Genomic DNA, 22,375 nt, shown 5'->3' with positions numbered 1-22,375 from the left:
TATGGGGCGGGGGTGGGAATGGGAACCCAAACTACTACTCCCATGAAGCAAGGTGGCACAATAGAGAAATAGAAATTTTATAACAAAGTATTACGACATGCTGTCACAAGCTGTTTCAACCAAAAATGTTGAATATGCAGCCTAATACATATGTAGGTTAATGCCTCAATACAGTTATAAATGTATACATCTCTGATCTTAATTTTTTTTTTTTTTAATTTTAGGAAGCTAAGTCAACAGTTACCTACTGGACTAATTATGTGGACAAAGAATCCATTTTCTAAAGTAGAAAAGGATGACTAAAATACAGAAACTCACAACAGCAATGGAATTGCAGGTTTATGTAGATCTTTACGCTGTAACCCACACACATTGTGATGTACCTAGATTATGAAATCACTGTACTAAATGTAATTGAACTTCCTACAGGCCAAAATCTTGATCTCATTGAAGACAAAGTGAATGTTGTCATTCACTTTAATTACAGCAGGATTTGGCTCTAAAGCAGTGCTACTATGGAGTGGTTCAAAACAGATGATAAATGTGTCTTGTGAAAATAGATAATTTACTGTACAATTTGGCTGGGTTCCTAATCTTTAACTGATCTACAGTATTAATTATTGGAACATACCCCAGTGAACCAGTTGATGCTTTTGTTGTTGCAGTTTATCCTGATGTGATAAAATCAACAATAATTTCTCATTGAGCTCTTGCAAGCTGAGTGATGAACTCAAAGGAGGAAGATTTTTTAAAAAGTAGAGAAGTCTAGTTTAAGAAACAATGACTTGGATGCAAGACAAGCTTTCACTTAATCAAAGAAGGCAGACAGGCTACTTATGGGCATTTGGTCAGAAATACACTTAACTCATAATTCTTTAATCTAAAATCTACATGTAAATCTATAGTGTAAGCTTCTAAACATTCACTATAAAATTAAATATGCTCAGTTTCAGATGTTTGTTTTTTAATGGATGCAACAAGCTTATTGCGTGTCATGCTGTGGGAGACGTTGCACTTCACACACAAGTGGGCTCATCAGCCATTCTGCAAATCAAACACATCACTGGCTGTTGTGGCAGCGGAGGACACTTAGCACTGTGAGGGGAGAGACCAACTCAGCAGAAGAGAGAGCAGACTTGAAAAAACACCAAAAGACAGTGAAATAATGGTTCTCTACTGAAAGAATGCAAACAACTCATAGGTGTCATAAATCAGATTACTTGGAAGCAAAATAATTTGAGACTATCAGTTGATGAGTAGGTCCCCTCAGGCACTGCTTCCTTGACTGACAGTTCTGCTGCTTCCAATCCCTGCAGTAAAGACCTACCCACCTGTGAAGGTTATCAGAGAACAGGAGGGAAACATCCATAGAAAATCATCCATCATGAGTGAGATATTAAAGGCAATGTTTTAAATTGATCAAAGTTTTACATACTTGAACCATCTTTATACGTTTTATCTGATTCTTTAGGAAATGTAATATCAGTGAAATTGACAGGCTATCATCTTTGGTTTTCTGACCCATTTTACAGCTGTGATGCTTAGAACAAGTTTAGCTAATATCTCCATCCCTTGACCAAACTGGCCAACTTTCATGCAATTTATGCATGGATGAATACAAATTACTGATCATGGCTTTAAAATGTTGGAAGAATGGGGCTGGTGCTGCATGTTATTGTATATAGATACAATCACCACTGCACACCTGATAAGTAAAATATTCCTTCATAGTGCATTACCTTTAGTATTAATATCCTGTGGACAGAAGACAACATGCTGAAGTCAACTGCTAGGGTCAGTAATCTCCATAGCTATGAAGCATTCCCACTGCTTGTAAAATTCCTCCATTGCAAGTTTCAATTTGAAGAAGCGAGTACCTTGACAGCCAGAGTATTTTAATAAAACAGGTCATTTATGTAAACAAAAATGTAAGCAGTAGACCTCAAGACAGGAATTAGAAAATGAAGAATGTAATAAGACACTTCAGAAATAACAAAAATGAGGTTGCAGTGAGTCCACTACTTTAAGGTGTGTTCGTTGTTAAGCCACTTCAAGTCCAATATTAAAAAACATCTATCTTCTTTACAGTTGATGGGATGTTTTCAGCTCCAAGTTGTTGTCTATGGATGATGACCAAGCCTGTAGTTGCAAATATGTTCAATCCAGTTGAATCAATGACAAACAATTCCGTGAGTGTTTAGCAAGATTCCACTTCAAGATAATTAATTTGATTTCCAACTTGTGCTTTTTTAAAAAGCATTCAAAATATAGCATAAGGAGTATGAAACAAGTTACTTTAAATCTCCTCTCTGTCCAGTGAAGAAAATCTGCCAGCCTTTATTCATGTCTAAAAGAGAGAAGGTTTTTTTTAAATGGAAACAAAGTATATATATTTTCTTAGCCCTATATTTCAAATCACTACAACTAAAGAGTCAGCATTTAGAACACTATTAATACACCTACAATACATGCAAGTTTTCAAAACAGATTAGTAAAGAAACTAGTTCTTAAAAGCAGTCACAGTGCTAAAATGTAAAACAAAGATTAGACTTTTTTTAAAAAAACAATGCTCTATGGCTACGCTTAGCTACTAATAAGTGAACCATTAATTGTTAGGCCCAAGAGTGATACCACAAGGATTATTCATGTGTTGCCCTGTTTTGACATATCAGTCTGCATTAAGATAGGGGAGTGGTTCCCAAACTTTAACAACCTGTGAACCACTTTCACTAAAATGTCAAGTCTTGCGAACCCCCTCCTAAAAATGAGTATTTCCAGGGATTTTCTCCTTTACCCAAATATAAATTAGAAAAGCAGTGATCTTGGAAATATAAAATTTGTTTTTATGACATGCTTATTGCATACTATTTATTGTTTATCATTACAGTATTTTTATTACATTATGAAAACGGCAACACTCTTCCAAAATCTCACTTTTGTAGCTTGTATCACTTTGAATAAGCCTGTTATAAGACAAGGCTCCTATGTTTCATCAAGGAGTATCAGATGTGAAACAGCATGAAGGGATGTAAGAAGCCAACTCAGAGTTCCTCCTACACAAGCATTCAGGTCTTCAGCAGTCCAGGCAAATGACACACTATACAACAAAGCTTAAACTTGTTCTTCATAATAATTTTAAAAACAGTACTAGCTGTCTATTTAATTTTAAAAACAGCAAAAAATATTCACCTCTTTTCATTTCTTATAAGGAGTCTTGAAGTTTAAATCTCCTCAGTGTGATAGATGTGCTTGCTTTGATCTGCTTAGCTCTTGGAAGTTCAGGGGTGCCGGGCTGCCCAGGGTCCCTAGGGACAGCTCTGTCCACCATTAGGGATTCCCCCCCGCCCTCCCCAAGAACCCCCTGTAACATTTCACGAACCCCAGTTTGGGAACCACTGACACAGGGCATTGTAATGCAGATTATGCAGAAATGCTTAATACTTTGCTGCAGTACAGTGCAAGCAACCTAGTAGAAAGAATTAATATTAGATGACTATAAGAGTATCAGTAAGGATTACTATTACTTTTGTAATTTTATACACTTCTCTTAAAAAGGGGGGTTTAAGTTGTCACCTACACTTGAAACTTCTTTTCCATTTTCCACAACAGAATCAGGTTCCCATAGGAGAGTTTTTATTCAAGTCCACATAATTACATATTAAAATAAAACATAGACTTTGGCACTTAAATAATATTAATCCTTCCGCACTAAACCTCTAGTATCACCCAAGAACTAAAGTAATAGATCAACAACCTGTAAATGACATTGCAAGCTGAATTTCCCACAAAACTAGAACTTCTAATTTTTGGGTCAATTTACTTTTTTTGAGAGCATTTAGAGTCCTAGCATTTGCAGAGAGACAGAAAAACAGCAATAGTTGAGTGCAGCTAAAAGTATGCATAATTAAATTCATATGGTAAGGTTACAATTTTTATTGAACAAAGGTCCTTAACTGTAGCACTAATATCTTAGATTATTAAAAATGAAAATTTTCAAATTAATTTTTATTCTTGTCCAAGATGAATTAAGTGCAAAAAGTTAGTCCGTTTTGTGATATGCAGCCAAGAGCCATATCTTTTCTGCATATACAAAGAAATATTACATTAACTATAAGTCCAGTTGCATTCTCCCCCTTGAGGGAGTGTTAATTAACTGAACATGCATAATAGTTTACTTTAGCCTTAAAATTATGCTTTTACTTGCTCTCTTCCATTCACTCCTGCCTTCTATTCTTCCTTCTTTGTTCTCTCTTCCACTGAGTCTCTTGCATCAGAGTTTTCCTCTCTATCTATTTACATCCAGTCCTAAAACTCATCTTCTCTATTCCCCCCTCTATCTCCCTTATTTATTCTCTAGTTCTTTTCACAATTTCTAGAACACCCCCCATTTCCCTCTCCCATGCTCTTCTATTGCCCATTCTCACTGACCCTATTCCATTCCTCCTAGCCAATAGTTTTGGTTCTTCGTTCCCATAGCACTACTTAGCTGTGCAGTCAGGAGCCAAGCACACCTTTGCTTTCTGCTGACTCCATGGAGCCAGGAGCAGTGGAATTCCCATTGGCAGTGGACAGTGAAAGGAAGGAATTGCCAAATGCTGCCGGAAAGCACTATTGTGGAACACAGCAACATTGCCAGGAGATACATGGACTACAAGAAACACTCCAGGGTCACAAAGCTCAAACCACAAGGAAAGCACTGGCACAATGCTGCAGTGTTTAGGATGTATGCATGCATTTAAACATTCATATCAAACAAAAACTGTTTACTGACATTAGACGTCACAAGCACATTTCTATTAAAATTAGGTTTTGTAAACGCTCTTTTTTTAAAAGTAAAAAGATAGCTGGGAGTATGAATTCCCTAGCAGCTCTTTTTAAAGGTGTTTACACCTGCAACTAGAGACAGAGCATGATTTCAAATTGTTTCACTAAGGGTACATCTACACTGCAATAAAAGCCCAGCAGCACAAAGTCTCAAAGCCTAGGTCAGTTGACTCAGGCTCAAAAGACTCAGGCTGCAGGGCTGAAAGTAGCATGTAGACATTTGGGCTGGATCCTGAGCCTGAGCCCTTCCTGGGTCTCAGAACCCAGATGCCAGCCTGACCCTGAATGTCTACACTGCTCGTTTTAGCCCCACAGCCTGAGCTTAAGTCAAGTGACTGGAGCTCTGAGTCTTGGTGCCAGAGGTTTTTAAATTACAGCATAGACATACCCAAAGCTTTTAAAGAAATTCCTAGTCTTTAGAAAAGTAGTCCCCTCTATGCGGATTTAAAAAAACCTCAGTAGCATAATACTAACCTGTTAATGCGTTGTTATTCTGGACAAGAGAATTTATGGTCTGTTTAAAAAAGAAAGCACAAGTAACAATCATGCCATCAGTTCCCAAGTTTTGGAAAGTTAAGCTAAATATCCCAACAAATTTTCATGACTCCACTAGGAAATTGTGCCTACCCACCCCTTAATAGGTTGGAGGAGTCTCTCTTCAAAAACAGATCAATTAGTTAAGGTAAGATAGGACAGAGTCTTGGCTTTAATGCATGATCAAACCTTTCCCTAAGAAAGGCATTTTGTTTTTGAGAAAGACATCCTTCCTTTTCTAGTAGGTTCCTTCAAGCAGATCTAAAATTCAGTCCAAAATATGAGTTAGAAATCTATAATACTTGCTAATTTTTATATAACAAAACTAAATTAGCAAAGATAAAGCCTAGTAGTGTATTATCCCATAGAAGATCAATTGGTTCCATGCTCCAGAGAGTGCAGTGGAAACTAGAGATGCCCCAGAAGGCATCATCCCTATGTCACAGAGGTCAGAATAGTCTGGTGTTGTATGAGAATTCTTGCATTATGACCTTTATATGTTCCAGAGAATCTCTAGTGAACTCTGAACACCAGCAGACATTAATAAAAATTATTTTCATAAGAACGGCAACTTGTTCGAGAGTAAGCCAGTAAGCCCATATAACATCTCTTAGCTTAGTTGAGTTCTAACAAAGTACTTTCATCCTTACCTGCGATTCACTAGTAACTTAAAAAACTTTTTGGAGATGGAAGCTAGTGCAGAATACAATTGCTTACTGAGCAGTTTCACTGGGATGAATGACACCAGTACTCTGGAATCTGCACTGGTGGTCCATTGGTCCCCAGATGCAGTTTGTCATTGGTTATGACTTATAAAACCCTAAATAGGCCTCCCTCCTTGTGCCATGCTGCCACATTTGTGGTCAGCACACATACACAAGCTTTTTACCCCTGGTTATAAGTGAGGAGAGACTGCCAGGGGGTGTTCTGTGAGGATACCAGGACTACTGCTGGGTGGGAAACACTCTTCCTGTCCTGTAAAAAACTGTCAAGATTTCAAAAAGTTTCCCATTCCGCATCATGTTTAATTGTTATGCAGTGCCTAGATACACCCAACTGGCAAAGAGAATTTATGTTCATAGTACTTTGTAAATGTGCATGCAGTTTACCTCATTACAGGAGGCAACCATTTGATGGAGGGCTCTCAGGGATGAATGCATCTGCTCAAGAGACTTTAGCTCCTCCTATTTGAGTTTTTAAAAGGAAATTTTTTAAAAAAAGGAAAGACAAACACCATCATAAATAATTTTACACACACGTACTACCACTTTGTTGGAGGACTCAACTCTATGCTTTGGTTTCACATTTCTTCCCAAAATATACCTAAACCCAGTCCACTTCCATTTTAATTGTGCATTTTTAAAATGTTACGATTCTGGCTTTAATAACATTTTCTATAGCACCAAGCATCTCAAATGTTTTACAAACAGTAATATATTAAGCTTCACAACATATCCGTTAAGGGTAGGTTGTATCATATATACCAGAGGTGAGCAAACTACGGCCTGCGGAACCCTCCTGCCTGGCTCCTGATCTCCTGGCCCAGGAGGCTCACCCCTGGCCCCTCCCTCGCTGTCCCCCCTCCTCACAGCCTCAGTGCACTGCGCTGCCAGCACAACACTCTGGGCAGCCAGGAAGTGCAGTTGCAGATCCACAGCCTCACCCGGTGCTTTGGGTGGCACGGCTGTAGCATCACTAGCCACTGGTGCTCCAGGCAGCATGGTAAGGGGGCAGGGGGTGTTGGATAGAGGGCAGGGGAGTTGGGGGTGGTGGTCAGGGGGCAGAGGTGTGGCTAGGGGGCGGGGAGGTCAGAGGGCAGGGAACAGGGGGGTTGGATGGGGCAGGAGTCCCAGCGAGCAAATCAGGAATGAGAGGGAGTGTTGGATGGGGCAGCAGGGGGCAATCAGCTGGGGGTGGTGGATGGGGTAGGAGTCCCGGGGCGGGGGGCCGTTAGGGGACAGGAGTCCTAGGGGAGCCATCAGAAGGTGAGAAGCCAGGGGTGGGAAGGGGTTGGATAGGAGGCAGGGGCTGGGCCACGCCTGGCTGTTTGGGGAGACACAACCTCCCCTATCCGGCCCTCCATACAATTTTGGAAACCCGATGTGGCCCTCAGGCCAAAAAGTTTGCCCGCCCCTGATATATACCTATTATGCAGATGGAAATCTGAGGCACAGAACAGCTATGAGATTTGCACAAAGTCACAAAGAAAGCATTATGTTAGCAGAAACTCCTTTTAATATTCAGCAAGCCACACTTATTTCAGTAGCAAAGTTGTACAAAATACTCAATAGAATAGTTGGCCTCAATGATTTTTCTGTAATTTTGCAAGTCTCTAGCTAAGTTTTCATAACAAGATCACTACCGTAGGATGAGTCTGCACATACGATGCATTTTAAATAAAAGGAGCTAAGTCCACAAGGCAGACGGCATAACTTTTTCTGGCACTGACCCGCACAAACAGGCTTTTCACTACTAATCTAAAAAGCAGCCCCTTCCTGCGCTGAAATTTGGGTGCGTGACGCAAGTTACTTGCTTCACAATAACTGCAAACTACATCCTTGTAATGTTTTAGGGAAATGTGCAGGTGATACTGAGATGTTTGTGTTGCAAAGGCGGCCAGGCAACAGCCTGGTTAACTCTTTCCATTTTAGATAAAAACCCTAGAACCGTTTTCCATGGGCTAGGTTTTGTAAACACTTATTTTGACATCCTCTCCGTTTAAGGTCCAGTCACCCCGGGCACTCTCCTTTCACGCGGTGCTGGCAGGGGAGAGCGCACGGGGCTCCCACCGCCTAGCCCCGGCGCTGACCCAGAGCCACATCGCACGTTCACATTCCCTGGGTTCAAGTTTCCCCTCCCGGCGCCAGGGGAGCGGAGGGCAGCGCTCAGGCGAGGACGGAGCAGAGCCTGCCGGTGGCACCTGCCAATCGCCGCCCCGGAACACGCGGCACCGTCTCGGCTTGCGGGGCTCCACGGCCCGTTCACGGGCATCACGTTGACGCTCCTCCCCCAGCCTGAGGCGGGCCCTTACCCCGGCAGGCTCGGCCCGAGACGGGGGGGAGAAGGGAGCGCGGCGCGGGCGGGTCAAGGCCGCCAGCCCCGGAGCCAAGCCCCCGCCCGCCGGACTTGGCTTAAACATCGCGAGATTTCAGCTCGTCGCGCTGGGGACGAGTCTGCGGGGCCGGGGGGAGGGGCTCGCCCTGGTTTCTGACAGCGGGCGGGGAGGGGGAGGGGGAGACTCGCACGGCCGCGCAGAGCTGGGCCAGCCGGTACACACCGCGTATCGCCACAGCCACGACACACTCCGGGAACCGGCGACGAGGCGGGTCGTCTCCGCTCCCGTGACAGCGCCGAGGGCCCAGGGCAGCCCATAGCCCCCCTCCTGGGCTGGCGCCCTGGCCGGAGAGAATGTGACCCCCCCCCGATCCCAGCATGCACCGCTCCACCGGACGCCACCACGGCCCAAAGAAGCAGGCGCTCGTGATTCCGCGAGGACAGCAGCGCGCGTGGGGACGAGAAGGGGCGGGGCTCTACTCCAACCTGCAGCCGCGCGGCCTCCTGGTCTCGTGCCGGCCCCGCTCTCGCGCCGGGGGTCTGGTGCTGCTGCTCCTTGCCTGACATGGTGAGAAGCCCCCCAGAGAGGGAGGGGAGGAATCTACCGAGCGCGCGCACGCGCGCCCCCCGGAACAGGCCGGCGTTTGAATGCGGCGCGCGGGGCGGGGAACTACCGCGTGGTGTCACGTGGGAGGGAGAGGCGGGGGCGGGTGTCCTCCTGGCGGGCTGCCGGCGCGAGACGCTGGTGCCAGGGGAGGGGTGGGCACCGTGGCACGCGTGCAGAGCCGTCTTGCCTCTCATGAGCAAAGCAGCATGATGAGAGCATCGCTGAACCAGCCTTTACTCCCCCCTGGGCTCCAGCCAGCAGAGCCCTGTTGAACCTCGGTTAGTTAGAGGTGCTCCGGCCCCAAGGGAACATGTCTCCCATCAGGACTGCTCCTAGGTTTCACCCCAACAGGCAGGTGCTAAGCACCCATTTACACAATGAATTTTCTCCATGTCAGGGGTCCCGTTATATTCCCCTAGCCACAAGGCATAGACGCAGCGTGATCTCACTTATGTATATGGGACTAAATGCATTATCACACACCACATTACTGAACCACATCAAAGCACTGATCTTTTGTGATGGGGATTACAGACAGAGCCTTGAAATTGACAAGACAGCCCATGTAAAGAATGTGGCCTAACTACACCGACATAAACCTTACGCCTCTCCTGGAAGTGGAGTTATTAGGTAGCTGTAGTAGGGCACTTCCGTCAGCGGGACAAGGCTGTAGTGTGTACGCTGACATAATTAGGTCGACATAAGATGCCTTACATCAACCTGTGTAATGTAGACCAGGCCTAAGGGACTTGCCCCTCAGCAGCTGTGGAACATGCTCCAGTGGGAGTGAGGAGGGGGGCGCGCTCAGAATACCAGTGGGCAGGGCCTCAGGCAGAAGAGGCAGGGGTGGGGGGTAGCCTCCCTTAAGGGAGGGTTCGCCTGCCACCCATGGAGCTGGGGGAATACTTATTTGACAAACTAACACTGACATTGATTGGGAACTTCCTGTTGGAAGGGGATGGGGTCTGTGATCATGCCCCAAACCAAAGAGAGAGCAGGGAGGTAGGAAGCGGCCCAAGGAAGGCTTGCCTGGTGCACTAGGAAGAAGTGATTGAGACATTCCATGCCTTGGGCCATGACCCAGTGGAGAGGGAGAACCCTGGTCCCCTTGCTTTTCCCCCTTCCCCCTGGTCCCTGATGGACCACAATTTGATTGCTGGGCCTGCTGACCATCAGGCAAGTCTGTCCTGGAATTTTGGGAGTGGAAAGACTGTTGAGCCACAGCCTGCCCACTAGGTCTGCTGGCCTCTGAGTAGAATCCTCTACATCCTTACATTCAGTTTCTGATGCCGTGTAAACCAAAAACATACACTACTTCACCTGCAAAGCATTTGGGAATCAAAATCTAAATCCAAACAAAATTATATTCAGTTCCTGTGTAACATCACTCCCATGCCTCAACAAATTAACCTCCAAACCAAGAGAACAAACAACCTCACCCCAAACTGAATTATGCTCAAGACTTTAGACCAAAACCTACAAACAACAATATATAAGTCCCTGGAAATAACAGATGAAAAACAGCAAAAGTTAGACTGCTAAAAAACAACCTACAAACTACTTCACCATTGAACAACAATAATGGAATATTGGCAGAAATATGGCAGAGAGACATCATACCAGGTACCAATCTGTCATTGAGTCATAAGTTGACAACAATGACAAATAGACTAAGGATAGAAATTCAAAGACATTATGAAACCCTATCGTGGGTAGATCAATGCTTGAGTATATCTACCTCTGACAGATATCCAAGATTTCCCTTCTTTTTACACATTAACAAAACTTGAATAGCTTATAAAATAACATGAACTGGCACAATAAAATGTAATGTGTGGATATGCCTTTTACATATACAGATGAATACAAGTTCTGTAGGCTCAATTAGACCTTCCATTATACTTGTGTTACCTTTTCATCTTAAATTCTGCCTTCAGTGACATCTATACAAACTTATTGCTTTCAGTGGGTTGCATAGCTGTAACTATCAGGAACTAAGTGAACAATTCTATTAGTGGTGCGCAAGAAGGAATAGAATCTTCTTCTCGCCCTCCTAACTGCATTGGGTCTGTATAGCTAACAAGACAAGAGTAAAACATACCAAAAACTTATTTTTGTCACTAATGTAAGTAGATACAACTCTGAATACACAAATGAAAGAAATGTTGAATGAAAAGGTGTCTTCTTTTTACCTAGTGTCTTTTTGAAGCAGACTGCACTTAAAGAAATTAAAGAATAAGCTCTGTGTTAACCTCAAAAGCTTTTCTCTTTCACCAACAGAAGTTGGTTCAATAAAAAAATATTACTTCACCCGCATTGTCTCTTTAAGAAATTATTAATTTATTTAAGAAAGAGACTGAGAATAAAAAGTGAAGCAGTGGACCTAATTTCCTTGGATTTCAGGAAGGCTTACACCACAACAGATAAAGTGGACAAGTATGGTATTGATGGTAAAATAGTGAGATAAAAAACCCCAAACCACAGTATGCATCCGATGAAGTGACCTGTAGCCCACAAAAGCTTATGCTCAAATAAATTGGTTAGTCTCTAAGGTGCCACAAGTACTCCTTTTTGCGAATACAGACTAACATGGCTGTTACTCTGAAACCTTGACTTATTAACTGAGACCACAGAGAGGTATAAACGGTTACTGATCAGATAGTAGGGAGGCGACAAGTAGAATGCAACAAGGATCAATGTTAGACCCAACCTTGTTCACATTATGCATAAATGACCTGTGAAGGGAATGTTCAGCAAGACTTGCACATTTTCATATGACCTGAAACTGGGAAGGCCAACACCTAAGAAAAGGGACAGTGAATACAAGGTTACTTGATGGGTTTAAAGGGATACAAGCTAAAGAAATGAGAATAGGATTGAAATGTCAACCGGATCATTATGGCCATAATCATAGCAAGACATTGATCAAGAAAAGGATCTGGAAGAAGAAGAGGAGATGGGGAGAAAACCAAAACAATTCCAAAAACTGTCCACTGGGCAAAAGGGAAGACAATGCAATCATAACTTTGTGCAGGTATGTTCAATGCTTCTTAATTGTTATGCAGTGCCTATATAGTAAAGTGATAAACACCTTAGAAATACCAGGCATATTGGTAGACATTATATTAGAAAGAGGTGAGAATATTAAAAGTATCTCGTCTGTGTCTGGTTTCAGGAAAGCAAATGGATGTATAAATGGATGAACAGAGGAAAAATCAAAAGACCTAATTAGGGCATTGAACTAGGTGTGGAAAGAGCAGACCCCAAGTGATATACTGGGAACAATTTGGGGCATCATATTTCAGACAGATTGTTGAAGAACTAGAAAAGAGATAGTAAAGGACAACAGGGATGATAAAGGTTCTCTGGGTTTATAACTATGAGGATAAGTTAGGACAGTTCGGTTTAATTATAACTAATCAGAAAAGAGTTTATGAAGCAACATAACGGATGTATAAAATTCTGGTGGCTAGAAATAAGGTACATGTCCCAAAACAGATTTAGAAGCAAGAAGTGATAGAAGGTAAAAGACTAATCAGTAAGAGAGTTTGTGGAAAAGTTTTTTAGATAGGGCTAGATCCACAAAGGGGACTGAGGCACAATAGTGCAATGCCTAATGTTTAGGCACCTTGCTTCCTTTTGGAATCCACAGCCCCAAGTTAGGCACCCCTACTTACGCACCTAATAATGGGATTCACAAAAGCAAGAAAACTGAGAGGGGAGCAAACTAAGCTAGCCAACACAAAATGCAGAGGAGAGGAGATGTATGTTAAACACTGCACCTCTAAATCTGGGCTGTAGGGAGGCACCTCTCTCTGCTCAGGATACATGGCTGTGAATTCTCCAGGAGTTATGTGCCTAAGCCCTCTTTTGCACATGCACACATACAAAAAGGTGGCAGTGGTGCTCTTATTAACTTTTAGCCCAGTGTATGAAAGATGCATGTTCAAATTCCCCTTCTCCAGGGACAGGAAGGAGGGATTTGAAGCTAGGTCTCCCACCTTTCAGGGGAGTACTTTAACCACCAGACTATAGTGTAGTTGGGTAGGGTATCTTTTAATCTAGTGGTAACAGCTAATTTAGAGCCAATCATTTTGTATGTATATCTGGAAATATATGTTCCAATGTGCATTACTTTGCATTCATCAACATTGAATTTCATCTGCCATTTTGTTGCCCAGTCACCTAGTTTTGTGAGATCCCTTTGTAACTCTTCACAGTCAGCTCTGGTCTTAGCTATCCTGAGTAATTTAGTATTGTTTGCAAACTTTACTCACCTCACTGTTTATCCCACTTCCCAGACCATCTCTGAATAGGTTGAACAGCACAGGTGACAGTGCAGATCCTTGGGGGACACAGTTATTTACGTCTCTTCATTGTGAAAACTGACCATTTATTCCTACCCTTTGTTTCCTATCTTTTAACTAGTTACTGGTCAATGAGACGATCTTCCCTCTTATCCCAGGACTGGTTACTTTGCTTAAGAGTGAATGACCTTGTCAAAGGTTTTCTGAAAGTCCAAGTACAATATATAAACTGGATCACCCTTCCCTACATGCTTGTTGATACCCTCAAGAATTCTAATAGATTGGTGAGACATGATTTCCTGGTACAAAAACCATGTTGACTCTTTCCCAACATATCGTGTTTATCTGTGTGTCTGATAATTCTGTTCTTTACTATAGTTTCAACCAATTTTCCTGGTACTGAAGTTACACTTGCCTGTAATTGCCAGGATTGCCTCTGGATCCTTTTTTAAAAATCAGCATTACGTTAGCTATCTTCCAGTCATCTGGTACAGAGGCTGATTTAAGCAATATGTTCCATACCACAGGTACCAGTTCTACAATTTCATATTTGAGTTCCCTCTGAACTCTTGGGTGAATACCATCTTGTCCTGGTGACTTATTACTGTTTTGTTTATGTTTGTTGCAAAACCTCCTCTAGTGACATCTCAATCTGGGACAGTTACTCAGATTTGTCACTTGAAAAGAATGTCTCAGGTGTGGGATCTGCCCCATATCCTCTGCAGTGAAGATGGATGCAAAGAATTCATTTTCTTCTCTGCAACAGCCTTGTCTTCCTTGAGTGTGCCTTTAGCACCTCGATCATACAGTAGCCCCACTGATTGTTTGGCAGGCTTCCTGCTTCGAATGTACTTACAGTTTTTGTTCTTGTTAATTTTTGTGTCTTTTGCTAGTTGTTCAACTGCTTTGGGGGCAGGGCTTTCAACCCTTCAGCTCCCACAATTCTTTGCGGTACAGGCAAGCATTTTGAAAAAGGACTCCATTTCTTTCTCTAGTTTTCTTTTTCTTCCTGGCTTGGTGGGAAGGGATAGAGGAAAAAATTAAAGGTGAATCATGTACTTTAAAAATGTATAGCTAAGTCAGCGCGTCCTTTCCAAAGCGATCATGCTCCTGCTGTGACTGCCTTTATATGCATGCTCTTCAGACAGCCCTGCTTCTAAGGGAAAGCTTGGTAGGTGTTGAGGCTGCAAATGAAAGACTACACACTTGTTTCTTCAAGATAAGCTGTAAAAATTCTCCTACAAAACGCTGCTAGCCTTTTAGAGCCCTGGATGATGCTTTTCCCAGAAAGAGAAAAATATTTTCATGACAAGGACTGTAGTATTGTTTTCCTCTAACTGAGGCCTTCATGCCCCATTATTTCCACTTGAATGAGATGCCTTCCAAGGGTCCTGTTTCAGCAAAGGAGAGAATGCTTTGAATACTCTCTATAGGGCTCCCCAGATAGCCAGAGAAAGGAAGATGGTACCTGTTCATCCAAACCAAGAACTCCATTCTAGGGGAGGAGAAGCAATTTCCAGCCTGTTCATGCCCTGAACCTGCAGGCTCCACAGCAGCCCGCAGGGCAGGGGCTTAGCACCCTCTTCACCCCACCCCGGGTCCTGCCCCCAGGGAGCACGGGGCTGCTCCTTTCTCCTAGGCACGTTCCCCTACTGAGCCACCTCTCTGGCCAGCTTCACTGAAGCCCCTGCAGTCAGGTTCCTTGGGCCCTGGTGCACAATGCATCCTGAGGACTTAACCCCTTCCTGCCCATGCTGTAGCCAAAGGCGGCTGGGCTATGTCAGTGGCCAGGTCATCTCTCCCCCCACCCCCACTTCCCTGTGGCTGGAAGCAGTTCCCATCCCTTCCCTCCCACACAGTGCTGAATGGCTGCTGCTGTCCACATTCTGGTGTGAACCGTGGCAGAAATCTGAGGAGGGGGGGACATGTGACTCTCCGTGCCCCCATGTGTTGCCTTGGGAAGACGTGGCGCCAGGTACCAGGAGAGATGGGTCCGTCCCGGGGGCCCAGGCAGTCATGGAGGGCAGAGAGCGCTGGGCAGGGAGGGTCGGTCACCCTCCCTGTGTGAGAGAGAGGTGTGTGTGTATGTGGGGGGAGTAAGTGTGTGTGTGTCACCCCTCACCATGTGAACCCTAAAGCCTTAAAGATTAAGAAGGTAAATAAAAAGAATCCAACTCCACAGTATTTCTTTTTAACAGGCTCAGTCAACTTGATGTTAATTTGAACGTTTGTACTGCATAGTTTGGATTGACTGCTGTTGAAGTTGCTTGAATATGAGTAATTGTACTAGGTGTCCCATATTCAGCATAAGGAAATATGGTCACCCTAGAAATAAACAAAGATATTGAAGCTATATTGCCTAAATTCCTCAATCCTTGTTGTCCCAAGTAAAGTTACTGAGAATGTGCTCAAGATTTGTTTGTCACCTCTTCTCAGAATTCTTGCTCAGTCTTCTACCTGTCTGTCAGTTATCCTTTATTATTATTTTATTATTAAATGCTTTGAAGAGCTTATAGTGATTTATTCTTTGTAATCGGCTATACTGATTAGATTATCTTTTCTCCTACGTTGCTCATTTACTTTGGTTGCCAAAGTAGGTTTTGTTATTTGCTCAAAGGAAGCAGAGATGGAACTAAAAGAAAGAAAATGGTGTAACTGTTCAGGATCAGGAGGGCTGAACGTTTAGCTAAAGCTCATACTAAATCTGACACTATTAGGGTCTGGAACCTGAGGAAGAAAAACTAAAATGTATAAAAAGAAAGTCACCAGATTAATTTAAAATAATGATTATGAAAAGTAAAACATTAAACTATCGGGGGGAAAGGATTCCTCTTGTCTACTTTTTTCTATTACTTGTCCAGGTAGCTGCTGTGAATTATTTAACAGAAATACATTTTCAGCAAAACAAACATTTTAAATGTCTTTTAATAGTTACAATTGAAAAGATCTATAATAGCAGTAGCATGCTGCATTGTGGATAATAGTGGGCAACTGGTATGCATATTTGTGGAATGATTGAACTCCCTTGGCTTTCCAATTTGTGCCTCACTTCACAATTTAGGCATATATCAGTGATCCATTTGTGAGCTATAAGCTAGATCAACAAAGAGATTTAGGTTCCTAAGTCCAAAATTTAGATCCTCAACCCACCCACACATCCAGCTACTGCCTAACCTTGTAGGCACCTAAATTCCCTAGGGGCCTAAGTTATGCTGGTAAAGTCCCCATGGTGCCTAGATTTCTGCACCTAAGTCCTGACACTGTTGTGCAGTCTGGCATCTAAGCCCTGGTGGTATCTTCAAAATAAGGACTCTGCTTCTTACCTTGCCTGCAGGGCCCAATCTGGTGGGCAACCTACAATATCAGGCCCCATACAAACCCCAGTTGAGGAAGGGGTGGTGTCTCCCTCCCGTCCGATGCACTGTCTCAGTGGTTAGACAACTGATGAGCTTTTGGGGGCCCTGGATTCAAGTCCCCAATTTGCACGATTTGGAGCAGGGACTTGAAACCAGGTCTTCCACTTTCTAGATGAGAGGCCTAATCATCCTGCTACGATCATCCTCACTCTCCGTCTAGCCCAATGAATATTTACATATTTGGAGAGACTGAAAGACCCATCCTCTATGCTAGTGGTTAGAGCACCCACCAAAGAGATGGGAGACCTTAGTTCAAATCCCTACTCCAAACCAGGCAAAGTGGGGATTTGAACCTGGCTCACCCACATCCTGGATGAGTGTTTTAACCATTGGGCTATAGAGCTACTACCACCATTTTTTGTGAGAAAAGGCTAACCTTGTTTACCCACCTTAGTCCAGGAGATAGTCTGTAGCTGTGAATCCCGAGTGGAGTGAAGCACCTCTTCTCCAGAGATAGACATCTAACTCCCTTTGAGGAGCATGGTATACGCCACACCCCACTCATTGGCATTTTCTATTGGCTAGCTTAAGCAGTTCTCCGCTCAGTGTGCTAGCTTTTGTGAACACGATTCTTAGGTGCCGAATTCTTCCCATGCATTGTGTAGTGTGCCTCGGTGCGTAATTCGGGGCTGAGGATTCCACAAGGTGGCAAGGCACCTAAATGTTAAGCTTGCAGTGCTAAGTCTCCTTTGTGCATCTAACCCTATGTTCTCACTGTTGTAGTTGAAAAAATATCTGAACTATCCTGATATTAAATTGTCACTAGAGCTGGGGGAATAAATCCTGTTGAATTATATAAATTCAGCTTCACTGACTTGAATTGGAATTATAACTGTGTAATCGAGAAGAAGTTAGTTGGGGAGCTTTTAATACCTCCATACTCAGTAAAATTAATTGTTTGCCAGCTTTGTGGAGAGGCGCTTGTTGATGGCTAACATTCAGTTTTGCATCTGCCCATGGTGCATGAGTAAGGCCTTGTCTTCACTAGGAAAAATAGGTATGTTCTTAACTCAAGTTATCCAACTTGAGTTAACTAACTTGAAGTAAAATCCTTCTGAAGACAAGGCAGTTTGTAGTTTATACACAAGTTAGTAAATTGAGTTAAAGATTTACTTGTGTGAAAACTACAGATTGTTTTCTCTTCAATTGCTTTACTTAGAGTTAGTTGCCATGTGTTAGCTAACTCAAGTTACAGACACAACCTAAGAAGCAAAAACACACCATGACTTGTCTACATAACAGTTTTTGTACTGCTTTAACTATATCAGTTCAGAAATTGGGTAGGTAAAACCCTTCCATTCCTTAGTGAAGACACAGTTATATTGGTATAAAAGTGCTTATATCAGTATAGATTATTTCCTTATATTTCTCAAGTTTTTATGAAGCCTTACATTAAAGGAAAGATTTCCATGATTTTTAAAACTGTCAGTGGAAATTCTTCAAAGGCGTAACATTCACCTGAAGTGTTTTCATCCCAAATTTTCTACTAATTCCTAGTTTGGATTAAATTTCAGTTGTTTTGCTTTATTCTAGTTAGTAATTATGCATGATTTTTCCTCTTCTGCGTGTATGCATTGATACACCCAAGTGTGTGAAGTGGTTTGTGAAGGACAATACTGTACTCAAGATGAGGGAATGTTATTATGCTAAATCTCCACTTCTCACAACTGTCAGTTGATGATAGGAGGAAATGTTGATAATATCACTTTCTTGGTGTGAAGTTGTAGGTTGCACACAATTAGAAGGACTAGGATTCTAGTCTATCTATCCGTCTATGATTGGGTTTTCTATTCCTATCCATCACTGTAGTAGCTGAACACTTTCTGCCTAAAATAGTTTAAGAATAGCAAAGTTCTTAATGGACTTCTTGGAGTCCTCATTTTTCAGGTCACATGAGCAGAATTAAGGCTGGTTTGGGAATATGTTATGTATGTTTTTTTTAACATATGTCCACTGATTAAAGATATGGTGTAACATGCAATCATATTAGAATATTTATGTATCCTTCCTTAATTTTTCCTTTCCTATTCTTTTTTCATGCTCAAACCAAAATTCCCAAACCTGGGTGTCTAAAGTTAAGGCACCTAAATCTATATTTAGAAGCCTAAATAAGGCACTGATGCTGCAGACACTTACCCATATACTTAACTGTATGTAGGTGAGTAGTCCCATTTTGTTTAGTGGGATTACTCAGATGAGCAAAATTAAGCATATGCATGTGTGCTGCAGGAGAGGTGGGGGCGGGCCTAAGGGTACATCTACACAGGGATAAAAGACCTGCAGCTGGCCTGGGTCAGTTGGCGCGGGTTTGGGTTGCAGGGCTAAAAATTTCTGTGTAGATGTTCGGACTCGGGCTGGAGTCCAAGTTCTGGGACCCTTCACCGTCACAGAACTCAGTGATTTTTTAGCTCCGGAGCCTGAGCCCTGCAAGCCTGAGTCAGCTGACCCAGGCCAGCCATGGTTTTTTTTAATCCCTGTGTAGACATAGCCTAAGTGGCCTGATTTTCAAAAGTACTGTACCCTCAGCTCCACTTGACTCCCCAAGAAAATAGATATCTCATTTACCTTTAGGCCCCCAGGTTGAAAAAAGTTTTGGCCTTACATTTTTTTAAAATGTTACATGTTTTACTGAATGTTCATTTGTAACTTATAGTTACTCAAGTATTTTGTCTGTTACCTAACTCGTTTACAATTCAGTTTCAGTTGAGGAGATAAAGTTGATAGGCCTTTAAAGAAAAGTGGTTTTTAAGGATCAATTTGAATGAGGAGAGAGTAGCATTGTATTATTCTGAAGGATGTAAATACAAAGGAGGGAAATGGCTGATTTAGGGTGGTCCATTGTGATATAATTAGGAGCAATGGGATGAAGTTAAGCAAAGAAAAATGTAGTCTGATTATCAGAAAGAATGTCCTAATATATATTAGTCTATGAGAATATTTTCTTAAGGGTATTAATGGGAGCTCCAGCATGCAAGAAATTTAAAAGTCATCTGGACAAAGAATATATTATAAGAAACATAGTTGCACTGGCCCCTAGAAGATTGACAAGATAAGTATTTTCCATATCTAGTTTCTATGGTTCTTCATAGGTATTTGGAATGAGAGCTGGTGAGTCTGCTTTCAAATAGAGAGAAGCGAGGTGAGTGAGGTAATATCTTTTGTTGGACAGCTTCTGTTGGTGAAAGAGACAGACTTTTAATCTCAGACAGAACTCTTCTTCAGGACCTAAAGAAGAGCTCTGTGAAAGCTCGAAAGTCTGTCTCTTTCACCAATAGAAGTTGTCCAGTAAAAGATACTACTTCACCCACCTTGTCTTTCTAATATCCTGGGACCAACATGGCTACAACAACACTGCAAACAACAGTTGGAATACAGAGGGCAGCCAAAAGCTTTTAGCCACTTATACTTTCCTGCCAAAGATCACCTTCCATAAAACTGAATTCCTTTAAAGAAGGTGCCATACTGTCAGCACATCTGTCTCGGGAAAGGAAAGGAAGAGCTGAGGGAGGAGGATGGCTGTTCATTAATTGCATCATATTGAGCTTCAGGGCAGACATGTACTTGAGACAGCCAAAAGGTGGAGATTTCGGGGTTCCTCAAAAAAACAAAACAAAAAAAACCAAAAACCACCCTCCCTGTGGCAATACAAAGTGTTTTACAGAAAAGGCAGAAGGACAAAACCAAGAAGCTCTGGAGATTTGATAAATTCCTTTTCAGGAGGGCTCAATTTTGAAAGCTTCATATATCTAAATCACAGCCATCTTGGTATCTTTATACTAAGAATCTTGCTGAAAATCAGAGCAGTATATCATTTGCACAAGGAATTTAAACAAAAAAGAAAAGATTGTCACCCTTAGATAACATATCAAGGAGCAAATAAACCATGATCCAGGTTCTATGATGGTAATCAATAACTACAAATGTAATCTCCTGTACAAAAAGGCAACATCCTTGCAAATATGAAGATTTTCATACAAGCTAAAGTCTTCCATTGATGTCCTGAGAACAAAATCATAAGATTTGTATGGATCGAGGTTTGTCTTAGATACAGTTTCAGCCATGCAGATCTTACTAAGGTAAACAATGGGCAAATCTTAGCTAATCTTGAGGCTTCCCTGCTCAGTGAATGAGACCTAAATCACTGCAGTTTATATTTGAATGGAATTAACAAATCTGTTTATGTATATGTTAATTTTTTACTGCTGATAGGTGGGGAGACCTCTATCTTGAATGGAAGTCTTGAATTAAAGTCTGATAATGAATCAATTTTGACAAAGCCATGCACAGGTAGGAACTTATTTAAGTAGAGTCCTTTCCAAAAAGAAGGATTGTACACCTTGATGAAGTGAAAGCTACACCTTTTTTTGGAAAGCTGCTTAGGTTTACAAAAATTGGAGAGATCTCCTCCTTAAAACGCAACAAGATAAAATAAAATGTGACTTCTTATATGTACATCATCTTCTTTCAAGGAATTCTAAGAGTAATCAGAGCACCCTAAATTCTAGTTTTAGGCACTGTTGAAAATCTCCCCCTAGATTCTTTTAAAAAAGAAATATGGTTCTCCCAGTTCAAGAGATCAGAGCTAGCCTTAGACACAGATGATATAGACAACTGCCTCTGGAGTAGAATGTCTAAATAGATGCCAGTATAGTTTCTTCCTGTGATCAGAATATTTTATTTTACATATCTGTTTCAATTTCATTTAATGTGAATATCTTTTTACTGTAGGTGCACATGCACTACAAAATAAACAAATATCAGCTCAAAAATTCTTCCTCACCCATCTCATTCAGCCCCAGATTAACAAATACCACGCCGCTTAACCCAGTCCTTCCTCATAAAACTGGGAGAACAGATGGGACTTGCAGCATGTAACTCTGTTACAAGAAGGGGGAAGCAAGTTCCATAGTTGAAGGCCTCTCACTGAAAACACCTTACCAACAGCTCCCTCCTGTTTAAACCAGGAGGCTTTTAGCTAAAGTGCTTTAGCAGATCTCACTTTAAGTTACCACAGTACATGGGGAAGAATTTAATTTTAAATCAAACTAAAGTATTTATAGGTGCTTTGTGGTGAGATTCCTACTTTGAACTAAGTGCCTCAGAATCCTTCAATCTTTTGTGCTCACCACCCTGATACTCTTTGGAGCACTGCTGCAGCTGGTACAAAGAGTTCCAGAGCTCATTTGGGAAAGGTGTGTGGGGCATGGGATACCAATGCACTTAGCAATAGCATTGCAAATGACAAATATCTCTTGTAATTGGATTTGTTAGGAATATTGGACAATGTAGAGGTGATTGGGGGTCAAAGTTTCTTCTCTTTCTGTGCATAATTCACATGCACAACTGCAAAGAAAAGGTCGGAACAAGGCACATTGTTTTCTTTAAGCTTTGGACATACCAGTATTGTTTCAACTAGGGAGTGAGCCAAAGTTCACTGAAGTCAATAGAACAATTCTCACTGACCTCAGTTGGCTTTGAATCAGACCCCTCATGATATGAGAGATGCACAACCAAACATTTACTACCCAATCATCAGAAACCTGCGCCTGTGGTGGGGAAAGGGAGAAGGAATGGTTAGTGAAATACTTTGCTCATAATTCAGTTTAAAAGTAGTAGAGATGGGCACTCATGAG

At 42.1% G+C, this 22,375-nt stretch overlaps 1 protein-coding gene and 1 long non-coding RNA gene across 2 annotated transcripts in view; one reads left to right on the top strand and one right to left on the bottom strand.

Annotated features, from left to right (window-relative positions):
• The window catches only part of LOC144262406 (uncharacterized), a 38,656-nt gene extending 37,831 nt beyond the window's left edge, over positions 1–825 (top strand). Inside the window, exon 6 of the mRNA XM_077812166.1 lies at positions 225–825. Coding sequence (XP_077668292.1) covers positions 225–303 — 79 coding nt within the window. The 3' untranslated portion in view covers positions 304–825. The remainder of the gene's footprint in view (positions 1–224) is intronic.
• Positions 826–1,877: 1,052 nt separating this feature from the next.
• LOC144262906 (uncharacterized) lies at positions 1,878–9,068 on the bottom strand. Its single transcript, XR_013345674.1, has 4 exons — positions 8,899–9,068; positions 6,468–6,542; positions 5,299–5,338; positions 1,878–2,347 (listed from the first exon to the last, which is right to left on the bottom strand). It is a non-coding gene; the product is annotated as an uncharacterized LOC144262906 (long non-coding RNA).
• Between the last annotated feature and the right edge of the window lie 13,307 nt (positions 9,069–22,375).

This window comes from Eretmochelys imbricata, chromosome 3, assembly GCF_965152235.1.
Source record: "Eretmochelys imbricata isolate rEreImb1 chromosome 3, rEreImb1.hap1, whole genome shotgun sequence".
NCBI lineage: Eukaryota > Metazoa > Chordata > Testudines > Cheloniidae > Eretmochelys > Eretmochelys imbricata.
The sequence above is the reverse complement of the archived record's forward strand: the minus strand, read 5'-3'. Positions and strand labels throughout refer to the sequence as shown.